Raw genomic sequence first — 24,943 nt, 5'->3', positions numbered from 1 at the left:
CCCTTGTTCTCCCATGCTATAAGCTCTGGCAATCTTCCTAGGTCTTTGTTTCCTGTTTATAAAGTAAGTTTTGGTCTGCATGGTCCCCAGGTCCCACCCAAATGTACGGATGTCATGAGAATCAGGGAGCTCTTCTAATCATCTACAAATTTATTTTGCTTTATTAATGTAGTCATTTTTAAAGTTTTTATTATGATTGATTTACAATGTTCTGTCAATTTCTGCTGTATAGCAAAATATATAAAAAGAATATATATATTATTCTCACATTATTCTCCATCATGTTCCATCACAAGTGATTAGATATACAGTTCCCTGTGCTATACAGCAGGTTCCCATCTCTTAATTCATATCCTCTGGAATGTTTCCATAGGTTGTGATGTTTCCACAGTGAAGTTTCATTCTTAACTCGTGGTCTTTACAGCTGTTTTTTCTGCTAAAACTAACCCTTTCCTGCATGTTAGAATTCCTTAGTCTCTTCTTCTTCTCACCTATACCTCCCAGCCTCTTTCCTTTGCTCCAAATTGATTTCTGCCTCTGTGTGACTGCCACATTCCCTGCCCACCACCTGCAACTTCTCTTGCCAGCCATTTAATGAACTCTTCCTCAGAATTAATACTGCAGAAAATCCCTTCTTATAAGAGCCCTGGTTTCTCTACAGGCAACAAAGTGAGAATACAGAGTATAAAGATTTTTAAAATCTTTACAACAAGATTCTTCTTGTCTTTTTACTTACTTTCACTTACTCTGAAAAGAGATCCCCCCACCCCCATTCACTTCTTAAATGAAATTAAGAAACTTCATTTAAGCTTATGAAAACCTCTAGTTAGAATGCAATCCTACAGCAATATTTTACACAGCATTTTAACACACTGTTACAGATGTTACATTGCAATAAAATCTTGCTCAGGGCAATCAGACATTCCTACAGAAAATGTCTTGATTTTAAAATACGCATATAATTTGTTCAAAAAGACAATGCCTTTTAAAAAGAGAAGCCTCTCACTGACTTCATGCTCTCTGTTAATAAGGGTTAGTAAAATGAGGTTTTGATACAGCCAGAGAATATTCAAGGAACTCTCAACATCTACTAAATCTCATTTTGCAATGAGGCTGTCCAAACACAAGAGGCCTGTACTGAGAAATTTTATTGGCCAGACTGAAGGAATCTAGGGTACTATCTATTGGCAAGGATCAAACCACCATGATTTCATGTCTTTAGAATAACTGTGAAACAAGCTTTATTAAGAGAGATCTATGCTTAAAGAGTTGAAAAGTAGAATGTACTTCCCACCTGCAGCAAGGCCACAATGAGAAAATGAAGCTGAGCAGCACGGCCCGTAGGGTCCTGCCCCAGGGTCATCTGCTCTGCCTTTCACGTGTGTACAAGATCCTGAGAAGCACATGAGTGTTCTGTTTCCTCCTCTGCATAATGACAGGTTCATAGTAAGCACCTACTGTGTGCCAGGCACATTTCTGGTTCAGGGAAAGCGACCAAGAAAGCAGTATGCTGGCTCTCACACTCTTAAATTCTAGTGAAAAGAAACTGGCAAGAGACAAATTAGGCCACTGTAAGGGTCATATAGAAGAGTAATGGAGTTTACACTGTGGCTCAGCAGGTTAAGGACCTGACATAGTGTCCAGGAGGATGAGGGTTCGATCCCTGGCCTCACTCAGTAGGTTAAGGATCTGGTGTTGCCACAAGCTGCAGCGGAGGTCACAGATGTGACTCAGAACTGTGTTGCTGTAGCTGTGGTATAGGCTAGCAGCTTCAGCTTCGATTCAACTCCTAGCCCAGGAACTTCCCTATGCGGGTGTGGCTGTAAAAAGAAAAAAGAATGAGGTGAATTGTGGGAGTCACAATTTTCCATCAGAAAAGGCCTTTGTGGTAAGACCGCATTTCAGCCGAAGGAAACAAAGTGAGGAACCACACCATGTGACCACCTGGTGAGGACACAGATTGTCCTCTTTTTCCCTAACCCTTCCTGCACAACTCAGAGCTGTACTGCCCTACACAGTAGCCAATGGCCACATTCCAAATGATACTGAGTACCTGAAATATGACTAGCCCACAAGCGTAAAAATGTAGACTGGCTTTGAGGACAAAGCACGATAAAAAAAGGATGGAAAATACTTCATCATCAGTTTTCTATTGATCATATGCTGCAGTGATAAGATTTCAAATATACTGAGTTAAATAAAATATAATATGGAAACTATTGACTTCATCTGTTGTTTTTGTTTGTTTTTGCTTTTTTAATGGAGCTTCCAGATAATTAAGAATTACCTGGTGGCTCACACTAAATTTCTATTGGGCAGAGCTGGCCTGCCTTATGCCCCAGAGATTTGCCAATGAATGACTGCAGCGGTCTCCTAAAGAGTCTCTTTCTGCCCTTTTCCACTTACAATCTAGTCTCAATGCAATGAACAGAATGTCATTTTAAAATGCAAGTTAGATCAAACTGCTCTTCTACCCCAGTTCTCCAAAAGCTCCCAATTTCACTGAGGGCCCAAATTCCTAATAACACTGAAGGGCTGGCAGAGAAAAGACTGAAGGTAGCAGGCCCCACCTGCTACCTTCAAAAGGCAGGCAGGCTATCCTTCAAAAGGCCTGCTTACAAGCAAAGTCCCTCCTTGGCTGGTGTCTGGGAACTTGGATTTCAGGAGGGTTCTCACCATTCCCAGAAGTGATAACCAGCTCCCTGTGTCTCTGAACTGTCTGAACACACAATGTAGTTGATACTCAACACCTATTTTCCTTCTGGGAGCCTGGAATTTTGCTACTTGGCAGGTAGGCGGTCCTACATGATCAGTCCCCAGTTAAAACCTTGAACACTGAGTCTCTAATGAGCTTCCCTGTATGGCAACACGCACGTGTGTTATCACAACCGGACTTGATGCTGGGGGAATTAAGTAAGACTCCACTGGGGAAAACACTTGGAAACTTGCACCTGGTTTCCCCTGGACTGAACCCTGTGAGCCTTTTCCCTTGGCTGATTTTGTTCTGTACCCTTTCACTCTAATAAATCAGAGAATGACTAAATGGTGAGTCTCCCCTAGCCAGCCATCAAACCTGGGGGTGCTGGTGGAGATCCCTGACTCAGGGCCCTGGCCCTTCACCTCTTGTGCCTCACCTCCCCTTGTAACTGGCTTCAGCTACAGTGTCCTCGCTGCACCAGATGGGTGGGGCCTCCCTTAGGGCCTTTGCCCTTGCTGATGGTTCCCCAAGCCTTGAATGTTCATTCCCCAGATAAAACACAAAACACCCTCCCCCCATCTCCTCCAGACCTTCACTTTTATTATGCTATGTGCTCAGGGCAGCCCCCTCTGATAGTTTTGGATTTCCTGGCACACAACCCCACACTCTCCATCTGCCTTCCTCCTTAATGTTTCTCCACAGCACTTATTACCATCTGCTATAGTACAGATGTTTCCTTTGTCTTTGCTTATTGTCTGTCTCCCCTTGCCCTCCCTAGAATCTAAGGACCATGAAGGATAGGGATGGTTATCGTCTTATTTGCTGACATATCTATAGTACCTGAAATGGTATCTGGTACATGGATAGTGTTTGTTAAATACTTACTACATGAATGAGTAAATGACTGGGTAAGGGGGCTTGTTAATGGGCTCTGGCCAATGAGACATAAGATGAGGCTTTAGGGCAATTTCTTCCTAACACCAAGAGTCACATAAAACATCCCTCTCTCTCTCTCTCTGCAACTGGACATGAACAAGAAAACATTAGCCCTAAAAACAGCAGCAGCTTTCAAACAACAAAATGAAGGATTGGCTTTATGTTAGTAACAGAGAGAGATGGAAAAAAATCTGAGAAATAATAATGCAGCAGAGTATCCAACCAACCTCAGGGCCACCTTCTCTGTGGACATGCCCTAGATGTTTAAGCCAGTTTCAGTTAGGTTCTTCCTTACCCTCAGAATATTTCAGAGGAAGGCGCGTGATAGCAGCAGCTGTAACTGCAGTTAAGAAATCAAGATACACTTTGCAAAGAGGACTAAATGACTCCATATGAATGGTATTCTTGTGCTCATTGGTAAAGGAATATGAAGCCTGGACACGGAAGCTGACCTGGTAAGAATTACATAGTTCTCTTCCCTCAAAAGAAAACATCTCCATGTGTACAATGACCATATATAGTTACAAACTTCTCTCTCTCCCTTTCTCTCTCTCTCACTTCTTTCTCTCAGTACATAGAAATAACAAAGGCATAATAGGACAGTAACACATTTGTAAGTGATGTGTGTGACAAGACACAGTGTATTCTGTATTGGGAATATGTCTCACCAGTAGCCTGTGAATACAAGGGTAACATAAGAGCCAAACTCCTGGGCTGAGGCCAACTGGTAACATTTCAAATTCTATCTTATAAAAGGGATCAGAACCCCAAAAAGGTTTAAGACCAGTTGATTCAGGAGTCCATTGTTTAAGTCTGGTAAATTTCAATCATCAGTAGAATTCACCTTATAGCACAGAGCAGGGGGTGAGGCAGGGAAAGGAAAAGAAGAGAGGCTTAAGATGCTCAGAGTGTGACTCAGTGAGTGCTGATAGCAGCTAATAAATAAATTCAGTGAATAAATCACTTGTCTTCTTAGTATCTTTACCTGAGCAAATCCAACAACTCCATAGGCATCATCATTAGACAGAATAGTTATTTTTACATGACCATTAATACCAATCTCTGCTCCTCCTTTGGGATTTTTAAGCTGAACTCTGAAGGATTCGTCTTCCTCCGGAACTGTATCATCAAGGATATTTACCGCTATTACAGCTTGTTTGTCTCCAGGTTCAAATATCAATTCACCTGAACTAGCATAAGAAATACATATAAAATAAGTGAGCTGTAACAAACTAAAGACATAAATGGTACATTAATCATAAGACTTTCATAAGTACTACTATTAAATGTTTGTAGTAATTATAACACTTTGTAAGTAAAATTTTAATCCAAAATATTGATATAATTCTGATTAACTTGGTAGAATAGATATTAGAAATATGATAGTAACCAAATTTCTGGCTTATAAATAGCTCTTATATTTGTATTTTTTCAATCACTAAACAAAGACTTAGAAATTAAGTGCCATATAAAATAATGATGAGGCAGAGCTTCCGTGCCTGTCCGCTTGCATCTCTCACAAGCGTCCTATCTTAATAAATTTATTTCTTGCCTATAATAAATAAAATTACAATGAGATAAAAACACAGTATAAAATGTTGAACCTACCTAGGAATAAAGTCAGATTGGCTTGAGAGGTAGGCCAGTTCATAGATGTGTGAGTGGGTGGCTCCGGTGAGAGCAATTAGATTCTTGCTTGAATTAAGGGACTTTACTGTAACAGAAGTTGTGTCATGAGCAGAAGGTGCTTCCAGAATATAAGAGAACTGATTTAGCTCTGAATTCCAGCAATAAAGAGCAGACACATCTTGGCCAACAAGAAGTATGTGAACTGCAGGAAGCAAAGAAAAGGCAATGAGAATGAAAAGTGACTGTCACTTCACATGGGTACCCTCAAAACTCTTGGGTTCTTTTTGCTTCTCTTTCTCTGATTTGATTTTTTTTTTTTTTTTTTTTTTTTTGCTTTTTAGGGCCACACTTGCAGCATATGGAAGTTCCCTGGCTAGGGGTCAAATTGGAGCTATAGCTGCTGGCCTACGCCACAGCCACAGCCATGCAGAATCCAACTGCGTCTGTGACCTACAGCACTGCTCACAGCAATGGCGGATCCTTAACCCACTGAGAGAGGCCAGGGATTGAACCAGCATCCTCATGGATACTAGTCGGGCTCATTATCACTGAGCCACAACAGGAACATTCTCAAAGCTCCATTTTGATTGCTGGAGTAACTAGATATTCAACCTCTGAAATAAATATAATTTGATTTCTAGATATAAACAATAATTTTTAAATATTGTGAAACAATCAAGTCAGCCTGACATGTATCCATAATCCACTTAATTACCCAATGAACTCTTTTGTATTCACTTCAATATTTATTTATTAGATAGCATAGTTAGATATTACTAAAGTGAAAAATACCCATAATCCCACCACTAAAAGTTTTATTTTTCTGTCCAGTTACCATTCATATGAATTCATAACTGGCATAGTTATAAACAGTCTAAATTAAAAAATCTTAATTAGGAGTTCCCGTCGTGGCGGAGTGGTTAACGAATCCAACTAGGAACCATGAGGTTGCGGGTTCAGTCCCTGCCCTTGCTCAGTGGGTTAACGATCCGGCGTTGCCGTGAGCTGTGGTGTAGGTTGCAGACGCAGCTCGGATCCTGCGTTGCTGTGGCTCTGGCGTAGGCTGGTGGCTGCAGCTCCGATTCGACCCCGAGCCTGGGAACCTCCATATGCCATGGGAGCGGCCCAAAGAAATAGCAAAAAAAAAAAAAAAAGAAATCTCTGTCAAATAATAAAGGAGAAAAGGGAGAAGAGGAATATAGGTTTATATATCTTCGAGGTTTTTGTCATATTCATTATTCCTCTTTCATTTAAAGAATTCAGTTACCACTCAATAATCTGTCTAGTCAGTAACCAGAATAAATATGCAATCCTCACAGTCATGGCTCCAATCTAATGCTTTTAACAAAATATTTGAGACTTTCAAAATAAGAAAGTCCTTACATATCATTTATTGCATAATTTCAGCTTTCAGGGGATCTATAAGAAGCCATTCTAAATCTTTTCATACTTCTACATCTTCAAATCACAGAAACAAAAGAGATAAAGGGAGCGCAAATGAGTCCCTTAACAAGCCTCTGGCAGAATTTTCCACAAATTCTTTTAGAAACTGTGCCTATTCTATTTTTTTAAGACTTTAAAGGAAACTTCAATTAATGGCCCATTCAGGCAGCACTCTTTATCCTCGAAAAACATTCATTAGGCAACTATTTAAAAATCATAATAAGTGACACAAGTAGACATAGTTAGTCCACTTGAAAACTTGAGATATAAGAAAAGCAAAAACAATAAGGGCACAAAATTAAAGGACGAGGAGACAAAAACTAAGCAAACACATGGTGAAAGACACTTAATTTATTCATCAAATCAACTGCTGAGTGAATGATAAGTCACAGAGTTGTATACATAGGGTAACACCACAGATTTACGGCCTGTCAGAGGTTGACAATGTAAAGGGAAGTTATTTAAGAGGATGAGCAGAGCAGAGACAGATACAGAACTCTGAGAGCAGAGGGAACCTGTACAGAAGCTGGAAAATGATGTAGCAGTCCAGAATTCAGGGAGAAAGTGGCCTGCATGACCAGAAGGATGCCTGGCTGAGGAGGACAGAGCAGGACACCTGGACACAAAATACAAAGATATAAACAATCCACTACAGAAAATGAGAGGTAAATAGCCTCTGAATCCTGGTCAATAGCTGAGGTGACTAAAGGTGGCAGTGCTTAAAAGCAATAATACCTGACAAAGAAAACAGCAGTCAGGCACCTAAGAGAAAAGCACAAGAACAGATTTCTGCATTTGTACCAAATCCTCTACTCATCAGTATTTCCTTTGCAGACTTTTAACTTTTGTGAGTTCAACAACCCCCACACATCAAGGTGTCCTGTCACAGATTTCCTCCTGATTTTGGTTCCTCATCTCTAACCACCCACTAGGGCTTCTCCATTGCTGCCTAGATAGCTGCAAACTGCCCCTGGCATGTTCCACACATGGAAGCTAGGTGGCGCTATAAGACACACCCTGGATCACCACCACCTTTGAAATGCCTTCAAGGATATCTCTACCTCAGGAATGCTCAAGGTGAGTCCAGGGACCCCTAAGAGTCCTGGGCACACTTTAAGAGGACCTGTGAGCTCAAAACTATTTTCCTAATAATACTAAGATTCTGTTTGTTTACTTCATTGTCATTCTCTCGTGAGTGCATGAGGGGGATCTTCCCAAGGCCAGATGACTGATATTATTGCAACAGGCTGAATTAGACACAGACACGAGAATCCAGCTGTTAAAACAAACATTAAAGACACCTGAAAAAAATTTTTTAAAGAAGGGCAACACCACTCTTACAACGGTTTTTGTTTTGGAAATCCTAGGTTTTCAAAGTTAAAATATATGTTATTTATGTTCACAGGTAATGAGTTTATTGCTGTCATTTTGAGTTCCTAGGCCAGGGGCTGAACCTGAGCCACAGAAGCAACAACGCCAGATCCTTAACCAGCTAGGCCACAAAGGAACTCCTACTGCTATCATTTTTAAATGAATTCAATAAATATCTTTTAAATTTCTCAGCTTTAATTTTTCATATAGTGAATACCAATAGACACAGTCCACACAAACAAACACTCTTTGAGGTTCTCAAATTTTTTAAGAGAGTGAAAAGTTTCTAAGACCAAAATGTCTGGGATCCACTAGACTACCCTGGGCCCATCTCAAAGCCCTGGGCCCAACATTCCACACCTTCTTGCCAGACTCTAGCCTATGTTCCCAAACCTACCACCACCACCTTCTGAGCCTAAGCCTCTACCCTCACCACCCAAGTCTGTTCATTGTGCCCTCAATGCCAGAGACACTTCTGCCTCTCTCCTTCACTCACACCTTTTCCTCTGTCCATATTTCCTACCAATCCACTCAGGCATAGTTCAAGCTCCCCTCTTAGACCTCTTAACTACTCCAATTCTATCACTCACATAGCAAATGGTATTCGTACTCTACCTTGAAGTATTAATTATTTTTCTTGCTTCTCCAACCAGACATTAAGTTTCTGAAGGGGAGAAATTCTTCCTAACTTTAAACCCTTATTAATCATGGACTGCCTGATTAATAGATGATGTTTCATTCACACAGAATTGCTGAGTCTTATTTGAAAAGTAGAACCCTGATTCATTCAGATGTGCCTGCTGAGCCACTCGGGCTTGGCTTCTCAGGTCCTCTGGACACCTCAACAGAAGATACACTGTCTTATACATGTGCCCCCTGCGCTGTTCACACTTGCTCTCGGAAGCACCCCCCAACCTCACCAGGCCCTTGGCTTCTTCACCTCAATGTCATTAGCTGCTCCTCTCCCTAAGTGATTTCTTACCAATTCTAAATTAATCCTACAGCCTCCAGACAGCATTAACTCCTTGGGTTCTCACTAACAGACTTTGTTTCCAAAATCACTGAGATTAAAAATACTGCTTATATTTCTGACCTGTGGATTTGAAGTATAGAGGACCAAGAAAGGATTTCAACTGCAAAAGAATGTTGAACGTGTGAAGGAGGACACCAGAATTCTCCACAATCATTTTTTGACTTTAAAAAAAAAAAATCTTAAATGCAGATACTTTATCTCCCTTTATAAACCCTTTCATGTTTTAAAATATAATGCAATGCCACTCTTCACTATTCCCTAGACAAAAGCAATGTATTACCTTCATTTATCCCTCACTACTTTATTTATCTCCCCCTTATTTCTGTCATTCTGATTCTTCTCAAGCACAATGCCCATTTTAAAAGTATCTATCCTTTGGAAATTCTAGGAATTCTAGAAGTATTATTGTGGAGATCTTGATTTTATACCCTTATTAAAATCCTTAGAGTCTGGAAACGTGAGAAGACCTCTAATTCAAAGAGATGAAAATCATTCTAGCTTTTCACACTGCCTTTAGGACTGGTTAGCAGTTTAAACGTCCTTACCTATTCCCGAGGCTGGTGTGAAGGAGTGAATCTTATTAACAGCAGCAAAATCTAGGGATTGAAAATATCTGAAAGAAGACTGTCCTGTCTCCCAGATGAAAATTTCAACTGAATTCTGATCTCCTACAACAATAGAATAAAAGTCAAATCTGAAGACAAAAATTTACAGGAAAAAAATGACAAAATTACATAATAAAAACATTAAATTTAATTAAAAAAACAAACAGGAGGACATTCTCAGAATTCGTTCAATTAAACAAAAATACAACTCAGAAGGAAACCTTCCAAAGTATTTTTGCTTTTACTACATGAAGGATATACATGCTTTAGCTACTAATATTGCTCTGATATCAAAAGAAGAATAAACAAATGTTTTATTTTTTTAGGAATGTTGAAATTTTACCTGTGAAAGGTCTACTCAGTAGAAAAAAGCATATTTGTACTCAGAAAATATTTTTAAATGGTCCCATCAGAAGTTGCTTACCATGACTCATTACCACTTCAGACTATCCCAAGCAGAGTCATATAAAAAGTTACATGTTTGCACCTTGCGTATAAAATCTTCATAATTCTTTCTACTCTACCCACCCATCCCTGATTGTATTTTAATATATTTAAAGCAGTGGTTCAGAACACTTAAAGTTATGGACATAACATTTAAAATGTTTTTCTTTTTTCCCAAAATCCATTTGTGAGCTGAGAGTCAATACTTAGATCCATCAAGAAACAATCTACAGATTAGCTAAAAATTTATTACAAGAGCATTTTCATATGAACATGCTATATGAATGCAAGATAACTTTGATAACTATGCATGCATTGCAAAGAGTATATCGTCTCACCTAGAAAGACAGTTTTGGCAAAAATTAAGTAAATATCATCGCCCGAAGTCAAGGCTTCCACCTGTTTTGTTCCACTGATGGGTACTTCTTGAAAGTTAATAAACTTATTGCCAGACCACCTGAGTAAAAGGGAGCTTGACCTGGCAGTGGCCCGAGAAATGGCTAAGAACACAGTGCCTCCTCTGGTGAACAAGGCCATGCTCAGCACACCTCGGACAGGCAGTGTCTGGTGCCCCACAAAGCTTCCTCCATTCCACCTGAAGACCTGCAGGGAATGTTCAAATACAAACCCCTTATGACCAAGGATTCAGCACTTGCAAGACTATAGCCAATATCATATGTTTACTCCCCTGGACCCTTTAGTTAGGAAGATACTTTCATTTTTAAATGAAAAAATATCAGAGCTCACACTATCATTGCTTTCTTGCTTTTTATTTGAGTGTTTGTGTCTGTCTGTGTCTGTGTGCCTGAGTACACACACAGAATGAACGCAGAAAAGTTAACTGAAAATAAATCAATTTCAAATACACATTTGGGCAGGGGAGGGTGATGGCAAGAGAATGGGAAGCCAAAAATAGGAGAATATTTAAAACTGGATAAGAAACTTTCCAATGCTGTACTGTTATTAGCCACTACTCAAGTAATAGAATATAAAGAGATACACTGAAACTTTTTAGTCCTGAAGGTAGCAATGCATACCGTTTGTGGTGACTGTTCATGTATTTAAAACTAAAGGAAAACCCCTAATCTAGCTGATTTCTTACGCAATCTGGTAAATGTCATAAAGAATTGTATTTATTCAGTCAAGCATTATGCAAGATGTTACAGACAGAGTCAATTTCCCTTTATGGATCTTATTAACCACTAGGAAAAGGCAGACAATAAACATATCAATAACTAAATAAATGTATGAGTTTCCAAATGAGGCAAAGGCTGAAGAAATAATCAGGATGGTATGAGAGAAAATTATTTATTAAATAAATAACCTTTATTCTTTCTAAATAAAGTTAGAAAGAATGACATGAAAAAGTTGCTAAAGCAGAAAAAGTTTGCCATAACCTCAATGAAAACTGGTCCAGCTGGAACGAAGTTGACAGCACTGTGGGAATGAAGGTAAGACTGGAGAGGTAAGACCATGAGGTACCTTTTGTTATGTTAGCATTTAATTTATCACAGGGATCCTTTAGAGAATAAAAGAGACAATCGTAATAATTGTAGGACAATGGGCATAACTTAGTACTGTGCTGGACAAAGAAGAAGCAGGGTTATTAAATACTTTAGAATTTCTTCCAAACATAATTGGAAATCATTGTATAATTTTAAAATGAGGAGCAATATGAATTAATATTTTTAAAGATTACTCCAGCTACTTGGAACATAGATCTGAGGAGGTCAGAGAAGTTCAGAAAGCAGCTAGGAGGCTACTCTGTTTGTGTGGTGAGAAGTAAGGGAGACCAGGATTAGGGAAGAAGCAGAGTAGAAAGAAATATCTATACTGGCATCAGGAGATATAATCAGAAGGACTTAATAATAAATTAGACGGGAATGAATTAACCAGGTAAAATCAAGAAAAACAGAACCCAGCAGTCTACTCTAAGTAACTGTATTTATGAGGTTTCTATTTCCTGAAATGAAAGCAAACAGTTGGAACAAGTTTATAGAGAAATTCCAAATTTTAGTTTGGGATATGTTAAATATTAGAGACATAAAACATATTTAAGTGGATATGCTAACAGGCAATTCGACATGAAGACTAGCCTACAGAGGAAAGTAAGTCTACTGACAAATTTAGGAAGCAGCCTATAGCTGATATTTAAAGCAATAATACTGATAAAAGGACTCAGAGTGAGTGAAGAGAAGGAAAAAAAGAAATGTGAGCCAAAACTGAACCTGAAAATCGCCAATATCTCTAAGTTCAGAAAAGGAAGAAGGAAGTGGTAAAGGAGACTGAGAAGGATGACACAGAAAGACAAAGGGAAAATCTGTGTAGTGTTTCAAAAGATCAAGAGAAGAGACGGTTTGTATTTGAAGATGAGGCAACAATCAAGTGCTGATGGGAAGCGATGTAAAATAGTGACAGAAAAAAACATCCACTCTATCTATCAGGTGTCTTCAATGACCATGAGGATGTTTACAAAGCAAGAAGAAAATTCTTTCAAGGTAACTTACTATAAAGGAGAGAAAAGAAACAGAAAGTAAAGGAGGATGAGACCAGGAGAGAAATTACCTCTCAAGCTTGGAGAACCTGCCTTTATGCTGATTGTAATAATTCGTCAGAGAGAGAGAGAGAGATGGTAGTTACATTGGCACTACAGGGAATAACTAACTAACCCATACAAGGAGCATGTACATCCAAAGCCTGGCTTTTATAGAAGAAACACTTCTGCCTCTGTAACAGGAGGGAGGAATAAGACTGGTTTTCATAAGGGTTTCTGAATTTGGTGCTGGGAAGATGAATAATTTCCTTTCTGATTGCATTTCAACAAATTCATGAGCTGACAATGAGGAGATGAGAAACAGGAATGCGGGTCTGAGGAGTGACAGAAATTATCAAATAAATATTATTATGATTCTGAGATACATTTTACTAGAGAAATATGGGATATCTGGGGTGAAGTTGTGTGTCCATTTGGCAATATTTATCATAAAACTTTAAAGATACCAATTATCTAGCCATGTGATTTTTCTCCAAAATGTTTTCCAATGCAATAAAGGCTAATTAAATGCTCGTGCTTATTATTATACTTGCTCTAGCTCTGGAATACAAAATGATATTTATAACTCTAATATTTAAAATTAATTATGACTAATCAACATCTATGTTCTTCTTTACTACTTTACCACAATCGACTTCTGGTTTTCTAAAAAAAAAGGGGGGGGGCTTCCCATTGTGGCTCAGAAGGTTACAAATCTGACTAGTATCCATGATAATGTGGGATTGATCCCTGGCCTCACTCAGTGGGTTAAGGATAGGGTGTGGCTGTGAGCTGTGATGTAGGCTGCAGATGAGGCTAGGATCTGGCATTGCTGTGGCTGTGCCACAGGCCAGCAGCTGCAACTCGAATTAGATCACTAGCCTCAGAACTTCCATGTGCCACAGGTGTGGCCTCAAAAAGAAAAAGAAAAGGTTTTGGTTTTCTTTTATACTAAACCTACAGACTATACCTTTGATGTGTTTCAATCATTGTATTAAAAAGAAAAAAAATTCACTTTAAAAGAATCAAACCTGGAGTTTCTGTTGTGGCTCAGTGGCTAGTGAACCCAACTGGTATCCATGAGGACGCTCAGTGGGTTAAGGACCCAGCGTTGCCATGAGCTGTGGTGTAGGTCACAGACATGGCTCAGATCCCGTGTTGCTGTGGCTCTGGCACAGACCGGCAGCTACAGCTCCAATTCAACCCCTAGCCTGGAAACCCCCATATGCCATAGGTGCAGCCCTAAAAAGACAAAAGACAAAAAAAGAAGATCAAACCTGAGTTAATTCAGAATCATCTCTTTGACTTGCAACAATTAAATAATCTTGACTGTCTGAAGTAAAATATCTTACTTGAGAACTTTCAGAAATAATGATTGTTTGTACCTGCAAGGAAGACAGAATAGTGGGAATAAAAATTTAAAGAAAAATTTAATTAAGAAAAGCTGTGAATACAGTAGTAGTCTGAATAAATATTTGAAGTTCAAAACTTGAAAAATTATTCTGATCCCTAGGTATGCATATCTAGGTATCATTTCAAGAAAGACAAAAATATCACTGGACTAAGACACCTTGCTAAAATATGTATCAAACCTGCAAAAAGCCCTTTTGCACATTAACATAGAACATACACTATCTTCTATTTAGCGCAATATCACAAATCTGATTTTTCTTTTAAATAAAGCAATCTTTTAAAAAAGTGAACTTTTTTTTTTTACCAGGAATAATTTGAATCCAGATGTGAATGTATACACACTGTTAACAGAAGGCTTTTCTTGATCTCTTTCTTCATGCATAATCACAAAATAGGGGTAAAGACCAATATTAAAGACCTCACAAGTTTTAGGATTTTCTATACTAAAATCCTAGGAAAAAAAGAATAACAGTCACTCTTGAGGCATCCAAGATCTGTATGTACATTTTACTCGGTGTACCGTAAAATAAGTGATGTTTACCTCAAGTGGAACAAAAATCCCTTGCCAACGGTAAACAGTAGAAGACAATTTTCTTAACATTATACCATAAGCTGCATCTTCCAAAGTAAAGAAACACCAGCCAGAAGCCGATGTATCCAAAAAACTTTGAAATAGAGAAAACGTAACATCCATTCCCCCTGAAAAACATAAATCATGATTTGCTTGTGTAAAACCCTCTCCAAACTTCATCTATTCTATGTTTATTGTTTAAAGAATGAAACCAGTGAGTTTGTTACTAGAAATAGAAATGCTTCCATGACGTGTGTGCATGTGTATGTGTGTGAGAAAGAGACAAACTAAAGAACTTCAAAACAGTAACTAATATAGCAACTTACAAAGCCACGAAAAATTGTTACTACCCTGCACTAAACCCACAAAAGGTTTCCAGAGTACATTTATAAATAAATACTAAATATGCACTTTAAAAGGAAATACGTTCAGCCTGATTTTAATCAGCTTTCACAAAGATGATGAAAATATAAAGAAAATTTTAAAAATAAATACTTTTGATGGAAACATGCTAAATGTTGGGTTTTGAATAACTTAATACTATTATTTTGAAACTATCCCCATACATATTTTAAGAATGCCAAAGCAGACTCACCTACTACAAATGGCTGTCGTTTTACCAGCCTGCTATAACAGATACTTGTCCTAAAATTCTAAACTGCAATTAAACAGACAAAAACAAAAACCCCTATCTAATGAAGAATATCTTTTAAAAACCTTCTATGTTCTATTATCATGACAGTTTCCCATGAAAGTTAGTTCTTTTTAAACTGAGTTAATGGCGTGAACAGCAAAAAACAACTGTCAAGGTTGAGACCTAGGATCCTTGTAAATTAATGATCATTTTTAGATTGCCAAACCTGAAATTCACTTAGTTCAAGAAGTCATAATGCCAGGAGTTCCCGTTGTGGCTCAGTAGTTAACGAATCTGACTAGGAACCATGAGGTTGCAGGTTCGATCCCTGGCCTTGCTCAGTGGGTTAAGGATCCAGCATTGCCGTGAGCTGTGGTGTAGGCCGCAGATGGGGCTCGGATCCCTCATTGCTGTGGCTCTGGCGTAGGCCGGCAACAACAGCTCCGATTGGACCCCTAGCCTGGGAACCTCCATATGCCATGGATACAGCCCCAGATAAGGCAAAAAGACCAAAAAAAAAAAAAAAAAAGTCATAATGCCAATGCCTTTTATGTACTAGCCACTAATGATTTCCTTTCCTAGAAATCCAGTATTTTAAAGTCCTGTTTTGCCACCACAGCTTTTTCATTAAGAGTCCGAGTGTTCTGCACTGAAGTCTTGGTCATAAGGTCAAATCCTTCCCTACCGTAGTTCAGGAAGATGGTGAATGAAGAATAAACAATGCCTACTGACATTTAAGAATCTCCAACACATACTCTCACAAGCACTTCCACAAAACACATGCAGATTCCAAACTCTAATGAGGTAACTCTGGATTAGAAACCATCTTTCTTCTTTGGGTCCCTTTTAGATCCTACTGGACCTTTTTTGGATTTTCCTGCCTTTTAGGCAAATGTACCATTATTAATTATCCCCTCTCTCTTCTAAATATTCAATCCTGTCCACTTACAAGGCCTTTCTCATGAACATTTACATGTGCTTAGGTCTCATTAAACTAAACAAATAAATAAAAAGCCCTGGCCTCTACATAACATCACTACTTTTGCAAGGTCCTATGTTCTCAGCCAAACTTCCTGAACTACTTGTATACATCTGAGGTCTCCATTCCCTCACCTCCATTCAAAATGTTAATTCCTCTACACAAAGAGCTCTTGCTATTTTATGTCTTCTATATTGCTAACTACCATGAGTGTTTTTGTTTTGTTTTTTTTTTTTTTTCAGTTCTAATCTTACTGGACTTCTAACCAGGAACTGACACAATGCACCACTTCTTTCTTTTTAAAAGGCTCTTCTGGAGTTCCCATGGTGGCACAGGCTTAATGAACCGGACTGGTATCCACGTAGACATGGGTTCAATCCTAGCCCCACTCAGTGGGTTAAGAATCTGGCATTGCCGTGAGCTGTAGAGTAGGTCTCAGATGTGGCTCAGATCTGGCGTTGCTGTGGCTCTGGTGTAGGCCGGCAGCTAAAGCTCCAATTTGACCCCTAGCCTGGGAACTTTCATATGCCATGGTTGTGGCCTAAAAAGACAATAAAATAAAATAAAATGCTCTTCTGCTGCTGTCTACAATCCCACATTCCCCTGGGTGTCTCACCAGGTCTTCTAAGTCTCTTCCTCCTCTCCCTAGCCATTCAACGTGAGCCTTCTCAGAGCCCAGTCCTCATTCTTTCTCTATCTTCATTCTCATTTTCCAGGTTTTTACATCAATTTCCATGACTTGAAAAGTAACATGTACGCTACAGATTCACACATGTATCTCTCCAGCAGAGATCTCCTTTTGAGTCTAGAGAAATGTCTTCTAACAAGTTAACTCGAATTCAAATATTTTACCCCCATCACCAAAATAACATTTATTCCCATTTAGTACTCCCTTTCTTACTGAATGGCATGACTCTCCATCCAACTGCACAAGCTCAAAACCCATGAGACATGGCAAGCACCTTCTTCACATCCAATCCACAAACTGGTCTAAGCTATAATCACTTGTCCTTTTGTTTACCTCCTTTCATCCTGTCATTTCTCCTGTGCCAATCCATTCTTTACATGGTACCGAAAAAGATACCTTCAAAATACAAATGTGATCATACTACCTCCATACATGCATGGGAACCCTTCCTCATGCCAAGACCACTCAGAGACTTTCCATAACCCTACAATAAAGACTAATGTATGTGACATATTCTCCAAGTTCTGGAATGATCTGGTGTCATCCACTCTCCAAACTCCACACTCTCCCTTATTTTTAAACCCAGTGTTCACTTTTCAATTCTTCACTTACATGCCTTTTTATGCCTCTAGACCTCTGCCTTGATTGTTTTCCATTTTCTCTTCCATATTCCTCCAACTCAATGTTCAGTCTTAGTTCAAACATCAATACCCCTGGGAAACACTTCTTTATGTTCTTACAACACTTAGAACCTTACCTTCAAAACATTTATCATAGTTTAAACTACACATTGATTTTTCCTTTTTGATTTATTTCTGTCTCCCACTAAATTCTAAGCTTCATGAGTTCAGAGCCATGCCTGGCACAGGACAGGCACTCAATAAATATTTGTGAATGTAATAAAAGAATGAGATATCTGTTCTCCATCTTCAACAAATCTAAAGGATACAATTCACAGGGGGAAAAATGTCAATCTTATACATACAATCTTTCTTGATTATAGAATTTTGTTCTTAAAAGAAAGTGAACATACTCATGCCAAAGGCTGTTTCAGAAACTGTCTCCCACTCCACACTCACGGTTAAATCAATGCCATTGGTACGCGACACATTTAAATACACAGTCCTGTTGGCTTCTTCAATGTCTATAGAGGTGGCGCTAAAAGAAACAAGTGGTTACAGAAAGCAGAAAAAGAATATTAATAATATTCTTTTATTAATATTAATAATAATTTCCACATTTTAAATATCTCTATCACATTGCTTCTATGTATTTAATACACTTTAAACAAGTTGAGATCCATCCACAAACTTTATACAGTAGGAAGATTAGAACCTAGAGCTCAAAAATATTCACTTATTAAGATCTTTAAAAGCATCATGATCTAATACTATAATGGTAAGAAAATACAGACAGTAGCTTCAGTTAACTTCACACTACATATTCCAAAATAAGTAAAACTTTGTCATTCCTAAGTTTCTCTTCACATAAACTAAACATACTTAACAGAGAAAAAATGAATCAGAAAACTCTTAACATATTGATAAAACTAGATCTATTGGAATATTTCTAGGATATTAAAAAAAGTTTTCAGTTTCCAGAAGGAATTTTTTAACTACAAACATGTTAATATATGTTTGAAGAGTCATTCACGTGGTCTGAGCAACTAAACATAATTTATATTATTTCTCACTTTTTATTATTATTGAAAACATAGAATAGTGCTTTTACCAGAAAGTATGGATTCTGAGAAAATAAAAATTCTAATAACATCATTCTATAGGACATGAATTAGGTTTTTCATGCTCCCTGTTACGGTCTCTCTGGGTCTGGCTGCTAGAGTTCATTTTAAAAGTTCCCATCACAATAATTAGAGATCAATTTTCTTTGGCATTTCAAACCAAAAGATACTTCCTACTTAGCTTCAAAAGTGAAAATTTCCTTATGAATAAACTATACCTATTTGCAACTGCAGAGATACTGAAGAGCCCCAAAGGGGCCTGGTTTTGCAAAACTGTTATCAGGGTTTGAATATGCGCCCCTAGTCTAGCACCTCCAGTTGGATTAAACAAGGTGCAAACAAAATGCTCATCCATCTCTGGCTCCGTGTCCAATACGGCAGATATGTGTAGGGCCTGAAAACATAATCAAAAGATACTGGAATTCAGTATTTTTGCAATACACGTCTAGAGTAACGGGCTAAATAGTTTTGACAACAAAATAATATTTTGGAAAACATTGCCTCTTTTTTATTTTAGTACTGATCCTCGTAATGTTAAAATTGTTTCAACTTTTAAGATTTTCAACTCTGTGATATATTGCCCTGAAATGTCTGAAAATAAATATTTAAGGCCTTCAAAAATATCACTGAGATTAAAAAATTACATTTAGATTACATTTAGGTCTTTATTGTTGCTCCTTTTTTTTTTTTAAATCCTGCCCTAACCACATAACTGCATTAGTCTCATGTGTCATAGGATTCACTTTTAAAAGCACTTATGGCCATACCACCAACAAATTAAAAACTATCCACATGTTTATCAACAGGACAACAGATAAACAACCTGTGGTCTATCAAATGAAATGCTACTGAGCAATAAAAGAAGAGCCAAATACTCATGTGTACAACCAAAAACTATGTTGACTAAAGGAAGCCAGAATACATACTGTATGCTTCTATTTATAAGAAGTTTAAGAATCAGCAAAATGAGTCTTCAGTGCTAGAAACCAGAAAACACTTTACTCATGGGAGGGCAAGGGACAAAAAGGAAACCTCTGTGTGACATAATGTTTAATATACTAATCTGAGTGGTTGTTACATTGGTGTATACGTATTTTTTAAAGTCACTGAGGCATAAGTAAGACACAAACCACACAAGATTTTTGTATTTTACTGTTTATACCTCAAAATAAAAACATGTGGGGAAAAAGTTATGTTGGTGAGAGAAAAAGTATTTAATCCAATTTGCTCTAAAATTTGCCTAATGAACAGAAAGGTCTTCAAACACACTGTGAAAGAGCCTTTTAAGAAAAAAAAAATGCCACAATAAAGATATAATAATACAGAATTCCCTGGTGGCACAGCAGGTTAAGGATTCAGCATTGTCACTGCTGTGGCTCAGGTGACTGCTGTGGTGTGGGTTCAATCCCTAGTCCAGGAACTTTCACATGCTGTGGGCTCAGCTAAAAACTTATATAATAATAATAATAAATTTAAAATATACAAAGAATTAAATAAAATAAAATTTGAAACTTTTTTAAAAAGCATGTGAGGAGTTCCCGTCGTGGCGCAGTGGTTAACGAATCCGACTAGGAACCATGAGGTTGCGGGTTCGGTCCCTGCCCTTGCTCAGTGGGTTAACGATCCGGCGTTGCCGTGAGCTGTGGTGTAGGTTGCAGACGCGGCTCGGATCCCGCGTTGCTGTGGCTCTGGCGTAGGCCGGTGGCTACAGCTCCGACTCAACCCCTAGCCTGGGAACCTCCATATGCCGTGGAAGCGGCCCAAGAAACAGCAACAACAACAACAACAAAAAAAAGACAAAAGACAAAAAAAAAAAAAAAAAAAAAGCATGTGACTATGAAGCAACAGCAAATTCATAAAATACTTCAAATTTGATACAAATCTATATCAAGATCTAAGTGTCTGAACAAATCAATTAAAGGTTCTAAATTTCTAAAAACATGAAAAAATCAGACATGCAAATCAATATAAATTCAAAAATGTGTTGAAGTTTATACAGAATGGTCATAAACTTATTTAACTATTAGATGAACTGTTTTTAGATGACACAGTTTAAAATATAACATATTTTATTAGAATTATTATATTTTACATAGTTGACTTGAAAAATATCTGAAGCTAATACAATCAGTTATTTTTTTTGCCTTTTTAGGGCTGTACCCACGGCATATTCAAGTTCCCAGGCTAGGGGTCAAATCAGAGCTGCAGCTGCCATCCTATGCCACAGCCACAGCAATGCCAGATCCAAACTGTGTCTGCAACCAACACTACAATGCCAGATCCTTGAACCTTCTGAGCAAGGCCAGGGTTTGAACCCACATCCTCATAGATACTAGTTGGATTCTTAACCCACTGAGTCAACAACAAAAACTCTTTTTTAATTTTTTTCTTTTATCAGACACAACTTAGAACAGATTTACAAGGAGATCCTGCTGAATAGCATTGAGAACTATGTCTAGATACTCATGTTGCAACAGAAGAAAGGGTGGGGGAAAAAACTGTAATTGTAATGTATACATGTAAGGATAACCTGACCCCCTTGCTGTACAGTGGGAAAAGAAAAAAAAATAAAATAAAAAAATAAAAAAATAAAAATCAGTTACTTTAAACTCTGTTTTAAAAATAAAGTTTAGGAGTTCCCGTCGTGGCACAGTGGTTAACTAATCTGACTAGGAACCATGAGGTTGCAGGTTCGACCCCTTGCCTTGCTCAGTGGGTTAAGGATCTGGTGTTGCTGTGAGCTGTGGTGTGGGTTACAGATGCAGCTCGTATCCTGCGTTGCTGTGGCTCTGGTGTAGGCCGGTGGCTACAGCTCTGATTAGACTCCCTAGCCTGGGAACCTCCACATGCTGCGGGAGCAGCTCAAGAAAACACAAAAAGACAAAAAATAAATAAATAAATAAATAAATAAATAAATAAATAAATAAATAAATAGTTTAGTAGCAAGAACAGAAAATTATTAATATACATAAAAATAAGTTTCAGAAGGTAAATTTCTGCAAGTTCACATTTATGATCAGTTCGAAGTCTAACATTTTTCCTGAAATAAGTTATTTCTATTCACAAAGGATACTTACTTCTTAAACAAGCAGTCTAAAGGAAGCATTTCTATTTTGTTTAATAAAAATGTGGTAAAAGAAAAACTGACTGTTTTAATGAGTGCAGTAAATGGCTTGGTATTTCTTTTAGTTATATGATTTAGAGACAATGCAAAGTAATGTATGCCATTTAAATATACTTAACATTTAAAACAGCAATATGCATGTTTTTTTTATTACTTCCACATTCTACTCATCAATTTATGGGACAAATTTCTCTAGTAACATTCTATGCAAACAATGCAGCACTACGGCACTTTCACATGACACTCTAATTTTTTTTTTTTTGGTCTTTTTAGAGCCTCAACCACAGCATATGGATGTTCCCATGCTAGACTGAATAGGAGCTATAGCTGCTGGCCTACATCACACCCACAGCAACATGGGATCCAAGCCACATCTATGACCAACAACACAGCTCACAGCAATGCCGGATTCTTAACCCACTGAACAAAGCCAGGGATTGAACGCACATCCTCATGGATACTAGTTGGGGTTGTTACCACTGAGCCATGATAGGAACACCTAATCATATCGTTACCTATTACCTAAGCTGTACTTTTTTTCTTTCTAGGATCTAGGGTGCTCCTCAAAGAGAAAAATATTTTACAAATATTAATCACTCATTCTCATCAAAGGTTCGTATTGTACCTTGAAATGAACACCTTCTTCTAAAACAATATATCCTTTGGAAGGAGTAAGATCTTTAGACTCCACTGAAGAATTCACTTCTGTCACAATGAACTGAACAGTCACAGTTCCAAACAGTCCTTGTGCAGGTTCCCGAACAATGTACAATACTGCCACACTCTGCTGGATGTAGAGAGCTGTTGGTTCTTGCAGGAAAAAGTGCTCACTGTTGTTAAATGATAGAATTCCAGGGCCATCATCATTAGCAAGGATGGTGATGAAGGCTGTCAAATTAAAAATGTTAAAGACCAAAGAAATTGCTGGTGAGGATGTGGTTAAACACTTTATACAGACACTTTGGAGTGTAGGTACTAGAGAAGGTAGTTGGTATCCTTTTTGCACAATATCCATTGTACTCAACAGATATTTTAATTGCCCATATACACAAAAATGTATATACAAGGATATTCATTGAAACTTCATCAAAGTTTGGAAATAGTATAAAGGTCAATTAATGAGGCCTGGTTTAAGAAATTACCTAGTATTTACTGTCCTAAGGATTTTTTTTAATATTTTAAAATAGCAAATTACAAGCATAAAGAGTCAAACAACATATTATTTCCTCCTACTCACAGTAGTGGGCGTGGAACCTACATAATTCCAATCCAAATTATATCTGGACTTTTTAGGAATGCTTAATTTTGAATACTCTGTCTTTCCTCTTATGGAATGTAGAAGAATGCTGGTAACTGTCTTGTGAAAACAAGTAACATTAACCTTGGGAGGAGGCAAATACTCCTCAAGGAAGGAGAAGAGACAGAAACTAATAGGGTCTTTGGTGACATGGTTAAGTCCCAGTCCTTTCTCATCTTAAGCTACAGGTCTCTCGACCCTTAGATTAAATGAGCCAACAAATTACTTCCATTTAAGTCAGTTTGAATTGGGTTTTCTGTTGCTTATAGGTTAAAGTCTCTTAACCAACCCACTGTGTCTACTCCTACAACCCTTTACATACAGCCCACTGTGTTACACAAAAACAAACAAAAAAAAGTATATTTTCAACATACTCCTTGACTTTGAAACAATGGCCAGAGCCTCAAGAAAAAATTCGGCAGCCTCAGAAATGTCACTTAATTTTATCAATATGGCAATAAAAGTAAAACCAGTTCTTGGTTAATCAAAATTCTTTTTTTATTACAAACAGATTTTTTTTCATAAAGGTCAATAATTTAGGGATATAAAAGTTAGTGAAATTAAAGAAATCCCAAAGAACTCTTGGCCATTATCTAAAAAAAAGAAGCTACAGAGTCTGTCAACACTTAAGTCTTTTAAATCCACTTATTTATCACCAAAGGAACTGAAGTAAGTGTCCTTTTGCAGAGCTCTTCCAATCCTGAAGTTCTATATTTCTATGAGGTTTCCTCTTCTGTCTCCTTTTTTGTACCTTCTCTAAGCTGTCAGCATGATAACTATTAAGCAGTGAACTAGAATGTTCATTTTCCTAATAATGTCAAACTGTTCCAACCAAATAATTATGGCCCCCACAATCTGTCTGAAGTATCAATTTATTTCAATTCTATGTGAAAATACTCTATTAGATGACAGTAAAAACAGCTAATTTGTCATGCCCTCTACTGCTAAACAGGAAATCAGAGCAGAACTCAAATACCAGAGGAAAGACATTTAGAAATCAAATAAATTGTACAATAATTGCAGAAATAACTTAGTAATAATAATTTTTGCTACCAACCTACTTTTTGGTTTTACACACACACACTCATATACTCACAGACAACTAGGTATAGGCTAGAAGCACTGTTACACTGACATGGAATTCTAAAATGCTTAACTTAAAATATTTTTCATTCTAAGCACTGAAAACCATCAAAAAGTCTCTCTAAGCCTTTACAATTGCCTCTGTATTAGCAAAACAGAAGGAGTGATCAAGTGTGTAAGAAACCATCAATTACCCATTATATTCTCCCCAAGCTCCAGTCCAGGAGAAGGATTTGTTAAAATCAGCTGAAATGTTTCAGCTCCTTCTGGAATGTCATCATCAAGAATCATGATGTCAATGTTTTTATACCTTTCTCCATCAGCAAAATGAAGAATCTGGTCAAAAAAGTCAAAGTAGACTTGTATTATATTTTAATACACTTTGAGTTTTTATAAAATGTTTGGCAACATGTACAATTTAGTTGTGAATATGAAATGAGCTATTTACAGGAATTTTTCCTTATTTTTTGCATGATCTTTTTATTTAGATTAACAATATTAAGTTTAAAAGTAAAAGTTGTGTAGTAAGAAAAGAAAATTAACATTTGACTAGTGTAAGGCATGAACAGACAAAATAAAAAGCACTTTCAAACACTGAAGATGTTTCAGCAAATTAAAGAAATAAAAGAGTTAACATTTTCAAGGAGTGTAAGAAACACTCTGAGAAGGTCATCTAATGATATAAATTCTTTAACACAGTAACTTTTGTTCTCTAGTATCG

At 37.5% G+C, this 24,943-nt stretch overlaps 1 protein-coding gene across 6 annotated transcripts in view; it reads right to left on the bottom strand.

Annotated features, from left to right (window-relative positions):
- ADGRV1 (adhesion G protein-coupled receptor V1) overlaps positions 1-24,943 on the bottom strand; it is a 536,680-nt gene that overhangs the window by 366,708 nt on the left and 145,029 nt on the right. For all 6 annotated transcript variants that reach the window (XM_085014024.1, XM_021085376.2, XM_085014023.1 and 3 more), the window contains 11 exons: positions 24,417-24,558; positions 22,468-22,730; positions 18,937-19,112; positions 18,011-18,135; positions 14,647-14,804; positions 14,410-14,556; positions 13,970-14,077; positions 10,498-10,762; positions 9,656-9,778; positions 5,243-5,465; positions 4,620-4,824 (listed from right to left, as the gene is read on the bottom strand). In XM_085014024.1, the coding sequence (XP_084870150.1) occupies positions 4,620-4,824; positions 5,243-5,465; positions 9,656-9,778; positions 10,498-10,762; positions 13,970-14,077; positions 14,410-14,556; positions 14,647-14,804; positions 18,011-18,135; positions 18,937-19,112; positions 22,468-22,730; positions 24,417-24,558 (1,935 nt within the window). The remainder of the gene's footprint in view (positions 1-4,619; positions 4,825-5,242; positions 5,466-9,655; positions 9,779-10,497; positions 10,763-13,969; positions 14,078-14,409; positions 14,557-14,646; positions 14,805-18,010; positions 18,136-18,936; positions 19,113-22,467; positions 22,731-24,416; positions 24,559-24,943) is intronic.

The sequence above is a fragment of the Sus scrofa genome, chromosome 2 (assembly GCF_054392235.1).
Source record: "Sus scrofa isolate SSC_HxYL_T2T_F1_AM1 chromosome 2, Sscrofa_HxYL_maternal_Yorkshire_Landrace_v2.0, whole genome shotgun sequence".
NCBI lineage: Eukaryota > Metazoa > Chordata > Mammalia > Artiodactyla > Suidae > Sus > Sus scrofa.
This window is presented reverse-complemented; position numbering and strand designations above follow the sequence as displayed.